General features: G+C 42.2%; 1 protein-coding gene across 1 annotated transcript; it reads left to right on the top strand.

The window, feature by feature from the left end:
- The first annotated feature begins 2085 nt into the window (after positions 1-2085).
- pdgfrl (platelet-derived growth factor receptor-like) lies at positions 2086-9950 on the top strand. The gene is made up of 6 exons (XM_008294695.1): positions 2086-2325; positions 2980-3253; positions 3335-3486; positions 7551-7844; positions 8370-8506; positions 9576-9950. Exons 1-6 carry the CDS (start codon positions 2271-2273, stop codon positions 9762-9764), a joined length of 1101 nt encoding a protein of 366 aa, XP_008292917.1. The 5' UTR covers positions 2086-2270; the 3' UTR covers positions 9765-9950.
- The last annotated feature ends 360 nt before the right edge of the window (positions 9951-10310 follow it).

Here is a 10310-nt window from a genome sequence, read left to right as displayed (position 1 = left end):
TGGAGATGTTTCTTTTTTTCCCTGTAAGGTTTCTGGTTTCTCTCATAGTTGTAATGTCAGAAAACTACTGAACAGATTTCAGGTTTAGTGGAAAAGTTGACCATGAACAGAGGACAAACTCACTGGATTTCTAATGTTGATGTCGCCACCATGTGGCCACTGAGAAAGAACTTTATATATCCTCTCATAACTAAACAGTGAAGTGAACTCTGTCGAGTTTTTGTTTTTCTTTAATTGTGCTTTAATCTACAACCAGTCAAATATCTTTGTAGATCGAGCTTGTTAAAAATTTTAGTTTATAATCTACTGTATCTATATGTATAATATTGGAATGTTTTTACTCCCTAAAAATTGGTGTTGGTCCCACAAATGTCTCAATGTTTGATGTACCTAAAGTTCATATGTGCAGGTCTGACTTTATATAATTTGTTCAGGAGTTGTGGATATTTTCAGGCAAGTTAGCAACTAACTGGGAACAGCCTTTGACTTTACACCTCCATCTGCTCAGCTGTGAAACACACTCTGCTACATGTGGTGAGAGTATCATGAACAAAACCGTCTACAAGACAAACTGTAATATCACCGTTTCCAAATTACCTCAAGCCTCATTTAATGCACCTTGTTCTGTAAAAACAATAGACATAAAAATGTATACATCTGTTATCAACCAGTATCTGCCAACCAATATATTGGTTTTCAAGTTTAACTAGTGGGCTACAAGGTGTATCGGTGGTTAGCGCCGTCACCTTGCAGCAAGAAGGTCGCCGGTTCTTGTCCCGGTGTGGACACCCAGGATCTTTCTGCGTGGAGTTTGCATGTTCTCCTCGTGCAGCGTGAGTTCTCTCCAGGTTCTCCAGCTTCCACAGTCCAAAAACATGTTGAGGTTAATTGGTGATTCTAAATTGTCCGCAGGTGTGAATGTGAGTGTGCTTGGTTGTCTGTCTCTAAGTGTAGCCCTGTGATAGACTGGTGACCTGTCCAGGGTGTCCCCTGCCTTCACCCTGAGTCAGCTGGGATAGGCTCCAGCCCCCCACGACCCTAGTGAGGATTAAGCGGTGTATAGATAATGGATGGATGAAGCTTAAATAGCCATAATAACTCTGTGGTCATGATTCCTACTTACTTTAGTTTCTGGGGAAAAAAATTAGACATGAAAACTAATTTTAATGCTCTAAATTGCAATAAAGACATTTATGATGACATTTAAGTGATCCGTGGTTATGAAAAGTAAATTTCTAAAGTCTTGTGTTTTCCTACATCAAAACTGAAAACTATAAAGCTGCCAGTTGTCATACATCAAATAATATCTCTGAACTGAACTGCAAAAAGCAGGAAACTGCTACTTGTTACACTGGCAGCACACTATTTAGTGATGTGACAGCAAGTATTTCAACCCTTTACTTAACTAAAGGTATTAATACCACACCATGGAGTACTTCACTCCAGTAGAAGTCTTCCATTCAAAACCTTAAGTAAAAGTATTATCGGTAAAAATGGTGAGTGTAGAGTTAAATACTTTACTGGTATATATAATGTTTCTGGACTAATACTACAGCTGCAATTCATATGTATGTTGCATTTTACTGCTGTTGAGAATCACAAACTCTAAAAGTCAACTTTTCATGATCTTATTTTCATTTACATGCATTTTCCAGTTAATCCAAGACTTACTGAAGAGTTGATTTAGCTTAAGACGGTAAAGAAACACTGAGTCCCTGAGTTTATCACAAACATTCAAAGTCACCACGTTTGGAGATTCTGTTTTCATTGGACTGGAAGATTATGAGAAATTGTAAAGTCAGTATTGTAGAATAAAGTTGCATAAAATGGAAATGAAGTTTACAAGTACAGTACTTGAGTAATTGTTTTCCACTCCTGGTCACAGCTCCATTTTCTAAATCACTAAAGCTGTCGTTTAATAACAATTTACCCTTTAATTCTTAAAACAGCACTCACATGTTGATTTGCACATTTAAAGGGTTACTGTTGAGGAGGCACATTCTTTAAAATAAGTCTAATTCACCCTCAGATCCAGCAGAGGGCTTCAGACTACACGTTTCTGCTCCTCAGCTCTGAGGAGAGGGAGTAAACACAGGAGCTCAGAGCTTATTTTCCTTCTTCCCTTCAGTCTGTGACGAGGATGGAGCTGCAAATCTAAACAGGGCAGCTGGAGCCTGCAGAGTTCCAGCGAAGCTCCAAGCCTGACCTCCTTTTCTTGAGCTCCTCACCAAGTGTCCCCGATCTCCTGCAGAGTCCTCACACCTCCGACCATGAAGCTGTGGGTTGTGCTTTGCGTGGCATTGCTCTGGGTAGAGCTCCAAAACGGTGAGTGAAGTTTCCACATCTGTCTCGTAACTTTGTGAGCGAAGCAGAATTACTGTTAATGTCATCATTCAACTCGGGCTGCAACCTGGAAGTAGATGCAGGATTAGATAATGTGTACAAATGCTGTCTGGGGTCATCTGCTGGGCGTAGAGTGGGAGGTGCATCTCATTCACAAACTGCACGGACAAACATTATCTAAATATAATGTCATCCCCCCCTCAAGGAAACGCAGCCACCGATTTGATATAGTTGCATTTCGTGTGTGTAAAAATGTAAAAGCGTGCGTAAGAGTTGAAGTTGTGTAACTTTTTCCAAAGCTGTTCGGCAGACCAACTCAAAGCAGCTGGCTGGGAGGCATGCAACAGGCGTTTCTAATTATCTGCCCTTTTACTGCTGACCTTTCCTCTGAGTTCTCATTAATGCTGCACCGAAGAATAAAACAACAAATCCTGAAAGTTTGCAAAAGAGAAAAACTTTGTGTGCCCACCGAGAAAGAGAAAGGGAACATTTTGTGCCAGGATTTTAGAGTTCCTGTCCAAGTGTTGTCACAGCTGGAGGAAATAGCAGCAAACTGAACACGAGTCAGGAATGAGGCCTGCCGCTGCCGGACTTATCCTCATGATTTAGTTTTCTGTGTTTCTGTGTGTGTGCCAGGTGACTGCCAGCAGGTCAAGCGAAGAAAAGATGTGGGAGAGAACCGCATCAGGCCGGGGGGGAAACGGGTGAAGATTCGCCACCCGAAGCTAAAAGACGGCGGAGGCAAAGGCCAGTCCCTGCTGACCCAGGTGCTGGATAAAGGCCGCTTCCTGCGCCTGGGCCCGACCACCACGCTGACTCCTGGGAGGAACATGGAGCTGCGCTGCAAAGGCAACAGCATCGGATGGTCCTACCCGACCTACCTGGACACCTTCAACGACTCTCGCCTCAGGTGCTTGCAGGGGAACGTCAGCTGTGTCGTGCACTGAGCTGCTGAGCGTGACTTTCTCATGTTTTGTTTTGTCGCCTGCAGCATCAAGCAAAGCGACAAGTACAGCCAGCTGATCCTGACGTCGCCCTCTGCTGCGGATACCGGAGCCTACAGCTGCTGGGTCATCGTCTGCGACGGCACCGAGTGTGAGAAGGACCACGATCGCACTTATGTCTCCTACATCTACTTCACAGGTGATTCTTACAGAGCACATTTTGCAGCTTTTAATGGATTTTTTCATTTGAACGCCTCCTATTTTGAATTCTCTCTGAGCAGTTAATGCTCTAATAAGAAACTTAACATGTACGTCAGACTTTCTAAAAGGTTGAGTTGTAATTTTATTTTTCATGTTTCCAGTTGAATACAGTGTGAGCATCATTAATGAATGTCTCTCCTATTAATTGATAAAAGATAAGATAAGCCAGTTCAATGCAATTACATTTTTGGTTGTGAGTCCGTTTAAAGCTGTCATAATCATTTTCATTAGCTCATATAACTAAATGACTAACTCCACTCTGCAGAGCATTTTTGCCTCATTTGATTCTGTCTTCCAGGCAGCTGCTGTGGTTCAGTCTCACTACATTCATCAGCGTTGACAGCTGTTTCAGCTCTGACACACTCATTGTATGTTCCCTGCTTAGTGCTGAACAGCAGACATGCACAGTTAGAGACTAACTGGAGAACTTGGTAAGAGCCACATATTCCAAAACAGAGCTTAAAGAGCCCATTTTGTGCACAGTTACATGCTCAGAATTTTATTATTGGGGTCAAAAGAACTTGCTTTTTTCATAACTTTTTCTTCATTCTGTACATTGCTGCAGCCCCTGCATGTCTGAAATGCTCTAATTCAGCTCTTCTCTCTTTAAGATTTGCTCCCAAACAGTCAGAAAGTGAGTCAGTGTTGGTTGAAGTCTCAGCGCTAAACCCTCACACGCTTAACTGATGTCACAGCTGTAGTTATTCACTGTGTGACTTTGTGAGCGCTGAAATGTAATAAAAAAGGAGGAACAGGACACATTATCACGACAGCACTTGTTGCTTAGGAAACAATACATCACCAGGAAAACAAAACGTGTTTTTGGACTCGTGTTTGAGTCCCAGTTTGATCAGCTGCTCACTTCATTTCTCCCTGTTTGTGACATTACAGTGTTTGTACGTTTAGGAAACTTGCAAAGTCAGGAAAGCCACGAACATCTGTAAATCCTTCAAACAGCTTGTTATAAATAAGGACAGCAGCAGGCTGCAGCCAGATGCTGTAGCTGACAGATAAGCTTCATAGGAACTTGTTTTCTCTACATTTTATGGGAAGCAGGAGAACCATGTTTATGTGGCACCAATTTCACCGTGAACTCTGGGCAAGTTCCTCTGGAAAGTCTGCAGGCATATGACACAGAAAAGATGCATAATAACATCAAAAGGTCCGTATCAGAGCCCTCATGCACTTGATGGTTTGACAGTGAGACAGAACTAAAAAAAAAATCCCACACTTTGTGGGAATGTGGGTCAAAGTCTGGGAGACACAGAAACGTATTGCTAGCAGAAGTGGCTCAAGTGAGGAGATGAAGAGTTCATTTGCAACAACAGAGAACTCAATCTTCACAAACCTTTAGAAAACTGACTTTTCCATCGTCTACCTGAGACAATATCAATCCAACTTAAGTTATCTCTGTTTTTATCATGTCATTTCTGCTGAGTCAAATCCACTCAACTTCAGTTTGACTGATATTATCTCAAGCAAACAACAAAAAACTCTTCAAATTACGGCAGACTGCAGGACAGCTGAGGAGGAACCAAATTAACTGCTAGGTCGGGGTTATGCAAAAATATTACACAGTGATGTAGATAAAGGAAAACATGTCTGGACTCTAAATGAGGTGATTCAAGCAGGTAGGAAACAATGTTTTCTGTGAGAGAGAATAACTCGGCGTGGACTTTGTAAGTTTTCAAACCTTTGACAAACACAGAGAAACAGCCAAACAGCAGATAGGGGGTTGTTTAAAAGAGTGTGAATATTTGATTTACGATCAGAAACATCCCTCCAGCCATTATCTATCCACCACTTAATCCTAACTAGGGTCGTGGGGGGCTGGAGTCTATCCCAGCTGACTCAGGGTGAAGGCAGGTTCACCTGGACAGATCACCAGTCTATCACAGGGCTACACTTAGAGACAGACAACCAAGCACACTCACATTCACACCTACGGACAATTTAGAATCACCAATTAACCTCAACATGTTTCTGGACTGTGTGGGAGGAAGCCGGAGAACCCGGAGAGAACCCACGCTGCACGGGGAGAACATGCAAACTCCACACAGAAAGATCCCAGGCGTCCTCACCGGGACGCGAACTGGCGACCTTCTTGCTGCGAGGTGACGGTGCTAACCACCAATCCACCTTGCAGCCCAGTCAAAAACATGACTCAAATAAAACAAAAACTTCTATGTTTCTCTGCACATGCTGGACTGAGGCCTTATCAGCTGATTGCATGTGTACGTGCAGTTTTACGGTTCAAATAATTCTGCTTTAGCGTCACCAAGTGCATGATTCATTATGAAGAAGCAGCAGTGGTCATCCGTGAGCAATCCAGAACTTGGCGCAGAACACGTTCTGACTTGTCACAGCAGGAAAAGAAAAGGTGAAACTAATTTCTATAACAATGGCTCTCTTCTATCAACTGTTTCCAGTAAGCCAGCGTGCAAAATGCCAGGACCCTGGAATTTTAATATCGTCACATCTTCTCTTGCGCTGACATGCCGTGTGGGCTGTGAGTAAAACCAATTGCAGTCAATAACGTCAGCAGGTGATGAGTTATTCCTCCTCTATTTGAAAAAGTGCTACTCAGTGGTGAGTCTTTAGCTGGAGATCAAAATGGTTTTCCAAAGCACGTCGTTGGCCAACTAAGAATCAGCATCCAGATACTGATCATTCATGATTTACTCATTGAAGACAGTAAAGGCTCACTGGGAGGTGGAATCAACCCTGATTATTGTTGGCGATCAAGGAGACAAATTTAAGCCTTCAGTTGCTGATATTCAGCCTCCTGCTCTGCAAGAGACTTTTTATAACCATGTTTAACAAATAATAACTCCACTTGTGAACAAAGATTTACATGCACTTGTACAGACCTCAGCATTGAGTTTCCAATGATTAAATATTGTTGCTCCAGCAGATTTTAATAATAATAAATCTATGATAATAAATCTAAATCTCTGCTCATGAACTCTGTTTCTTTTGTATGTATTTATAGTCTTGATGAGATGAGAAGTATAATGGAGCAGAATTTCATAGTGTGTGCTGATGCATGGTGTGGTTGGTTTTGCCCTAATCGATCAGGTATAACAACAAGAGACTTCATGTGTTGCATTCAGCACTACTGTGGTACCCATGAGAATTCCTGTACAGCACACTTTCTGGATTGCTCTGTTAATTCCTGTGATTGCCACTGCTGTCTGTACATTTGTCGTTTTTTTTGGGAAGTGAATGTTTTGTAACGACTGGGCTGCAAGGTGACGCAGTTGGTAGCACTGTTGCCTCGCAGCAAGAAGGTTGCCGGTTCGCGTCCCGGAATCTTTCTGCGTGGAGTTTGCATGTTCTCCCCGTGCAGCGTGGGTTCTCTCCAGGTTCTCCGGCTTCCTCCCACACAGTCCAAAAACATGTTGAGGTTAATTGGTGATTCTAAATTGTCTGTAGGTGTGAATGTGAGTGTGCTTGGTTGTCTGTCTCTAAGTGTAGCCCTGTGATAGACTGGTGACCTGTCCAGGGTGTCCCCTGCCTTCACCCTGAGTCAGCTGGGATAGACTCCAGCCCCCCACGACCCTAGTGAGGATTAAGCGGTGTATAGATAATGGATGGATGTTTTGTGACTTGTCTGTTTTTTTTTTTTTTGTGGAGAAATGGGTGTTTATCGTGCAAAAATGTTGCAGAGATTTTGTTGTACAGCCGGTGTCATTGATGTAGTTGACAACGTTACAATAATCACACAAAAATGCATGATTGTTTTTTGAGACAAAGACGCACAGAAAACTCTGGGTTATAGAAGTAATTGGAAACTTTTGTTCACAACTGACGTCTTGTGGAAAAAAAACATCACATTGATTTATAACATATGGGCTGGTTGGTGCGCAAGTTTTCTCAAAAGTATGCAGCTGCCGCCCGGTGATTTACTGACCCACCGTCACTGAGGTGTATTTCTTGCAGATGTATTGAACTCGTTCCTACTAAAACACCTGTTGGATTCTGCACCTTTTCTCCCACCAGACAAAGACAACCTCTTCGTTCCCTCTGCCATCCACTTTGAGATCGTGTACCTGCGCCCCGACAGGCCTGCCGTGGTTCCCTGTCGCGTCACCGATCCGCAGGCCAAAGCGTCCCTGCACAGAGAAGTTCCCCCGGAGGAGATCACGGCCAACGGGACTCTGCTGACCTTTGACCCCACCAAGGGGTTCGTCCTGCAGAGCCCGAGCCCCGAGCTTCAGGGGGTCTTCTACTGCAAGGCCGTGACCAAGGGCAACCCTCAGATCTCCACAAAGTACCAGCTGCTTTATGTGGAGGGTGAGGACACGGCGATCATGTCCGAAACACACTAACATACTGTAACGCTGCTCTCAGTGCAGGAATGCTGGTTACTTTCTGTCAAACATGAATATTCACCCTGTCAGCTTAACATGCTTCCAACCACTGGGAGAAAAGCTGCACAAAGCTGTGAATCTAGCTTTGCCTCCTCAGCCTCCAGGAAAAGGTTTGTATTTCACAAAATGTCAAAAAGCTCCTCACAGCTTTGGTTTATGTGGACGGCTGCCAGCTGAAATGGAAACACTGTGCGGGTTTTGCAAACGGGGAGGAGGACGAGAGGTGAACGTATGAAATGGAAATTGTGTGTGGTTTAGGTATAGTTGAGCTGATGTGGCATGTTTGACTGGCAGATGGAGAGAAACAAGGACCGGACTGATGATGGAGGTTTAACTCTTTAAACACCACCAAGTTTGGACCACAGATTGTAAATGTTTACACATGAAATGCTTCGTTTCATCAGCTGATACAGCAAGTAGAGCTATAGCTGTCTTTCTCTTGTTGCAGTCCCCAGCGGGCCGCCTTTTGTGAGTCTTGAATCCTCTCCGGACTCAGTGAGAGGAGGCGACAACGTCAATGTGACCTGCACCGTGCTCGGAGAGCCAGAGGTGGACGTGAGCTTCACCTGGTCTTATCCTGGTCAGGTGAGATCAATGCTGGACCTTAAACCAAACATCAGAGCTGATTAATATACAAAATAAACAACCAGTAGTAACCTGTGCTGATACTGCATACATGTCTTCAGTTTAATTATATCGTCCCAACAGAGACATTTATTTTATCTTGTAAACCAGACGTTAACAAAATTTAACACGAGAGAAAAATGGCTAAAAGATTAAATCTGTTGTACACAGAAATAACTGAAGATACAGCGTACAAGCACAAGTTATGGAAGTAAAAGTAAAAAAAAAAGAACCTCACAAGTAGCTGATTTAGTTTACAATTAACATATGTTGTTAAAAGAAAAGCAGAAGTAAAGCATTGTGGAGTATCAGATAAATAAAATCAATGAAGGAATCATTAAATGTGCCTGTCTTCATTTTGCTACGATTTAAAATGTTTTAAAGTCACAATAATGACATAATTATTCACATTTCATACTTGTTTTCTACAATATTCTTTAATATTATATAGAATCATTAAAATGTAATAACCCTATAATGTTTGTTCACTATAATAATTGTAACAACACATTAAAAAAAAGAATAATAACAAAATTAACAAAATAATAGAAGCCTACTGTGTACTGTACGTTGTTTAATAAAGCCACTTTATATGTCACATTTAAAAAAAATCTGTTTCTATTGGAGGTTAATCAGCTGCCTCATCAAGGTGCTATAATGTTTATGAAGAGCATCACCAACCATAAATATATTAATTAACAATTAGTTGTAATAATAATTTGTGTCTGATAGGGATTTTTCACTAATGAATGCACTGAAAAAAATGCATTCTTAATGTAAATAATTTAGAAAATTCAAGTTTTCTAATCCTATTTGCTTAAGTTACTCTGATCCAGACTAGTTGGGACGTTACAGCAGAAACATTAAAACTCAGAAACACTTTCCCTCTCCAGCAGATGAACATGAAACAGTCTCTGCGCAAACATTAAGTGGAGGACAAAAAAAAGTTTCTCCTTTACAGCCGTCAATAACTGATTCATTTTTCCACTAGTTCCTTCACGCCACTGAATGCTGTTTGTTTTCTGTGTAGGACCACCGTCCAGTTCACGTCCAGACCTCCTGGAGGCTGGTCAACAGAGGGATGGGCCACACCACCAGGGTGTCGCAGAGCGTCATGACCGTCGAGGACATGGAGACCATCGACTTTGGAAACTATGTGTGTAAAGCCAAGAACCAGCACGGCGAGACGAGTGTGACGACCAGCATCGTGGCCAAATAACCCCGGCAGCAGGCATGACGTGGTTGTTTGATGTTGGAAGGATTTTGTTTCTTTAAACATGTTGTTGAGCGATAAGTGTAACACACCAAGCAGCGAGACAAGATGAAATCATGTATATATACAAAAAAAAAGTGTGTTTTTTAGAATGCAGATTGTGAACAATAAAGATTTGAAGTTGGTTGAAGAGTTCATGCTGATGTTGAAAAGTGTGGAGCTGCAGTTTAAACTCCAGGTATTACCAAAAACAAAATGTAAAAGTTGATTTGGATAAAAAAGTTCTTCATCCAGAGCATGGCTTGAGGGATTTGAAGGGATCACATCATGACATTACTGCTAACGATGTGAGGATTAGTGTCTTTTTCCAACACAGACAATGAGTCTAAACCCATCCCAAATATCTGAAATCCCAAGAAGAGCAAACAGTACTGATCCGCAAGGCCTCAGTCAGCAGACCTCACATCTAGTCAACGTCTCTGGGAATATTTGAACATGTGAACCTCATGTGATGCTCTACAAGAGTCTGGGTTAAATATCAGTTCTTAAAAA

The sequence above is a fragment of the Stegastes partitus genome, unplaced genomic scaffold (assembly GCF_000690725.1).
Source record: "Stegastes partitus isolate 25-593 unplaced genomic scaffold, Stegastes_partitus-1.0.2 Scaffold987, whole genome shotgun sequence".
NCBI classification, from domain to species: Eukaryota; Metazoa; Chordata; class Actinopteri; family Pomacentridae; genus Stegastes; species Stegastes partitus.
Note: the sequence above shows the minus strand (reverse complement) of the source record. Positions and strands in the feature narration are given on the sequence as shown.

What these genes read in the sequence shown, in the direction of transcription:
- pdgfrl (XM_008294695.1), top strand. Translation starts at nt 2,271, where the DNA reads ATGAAGCTGTGGGTTGTGCTTTGCGTGGCATTGCTCTGGGTAGAGCTC. An exon ending in CTGGGTAGAGCTCCAAAACG is followed by an intron (nt 2,326 to 2,979) that starts GTGAGTGAAGTT and finishes TGTGTGTGCCAG; the next exon opens with GTGACTGCCAGCAGGTCAAG. An exon ending in TTCAACGACTCTCGCCTCAG is followed by an intron (nt 3,254 to 3,334) that starts GTGCTTGCAGGG and finishes TGTCGCCTGCAG; the next exon opens with CATCAAGCAAAGCGACAAGT.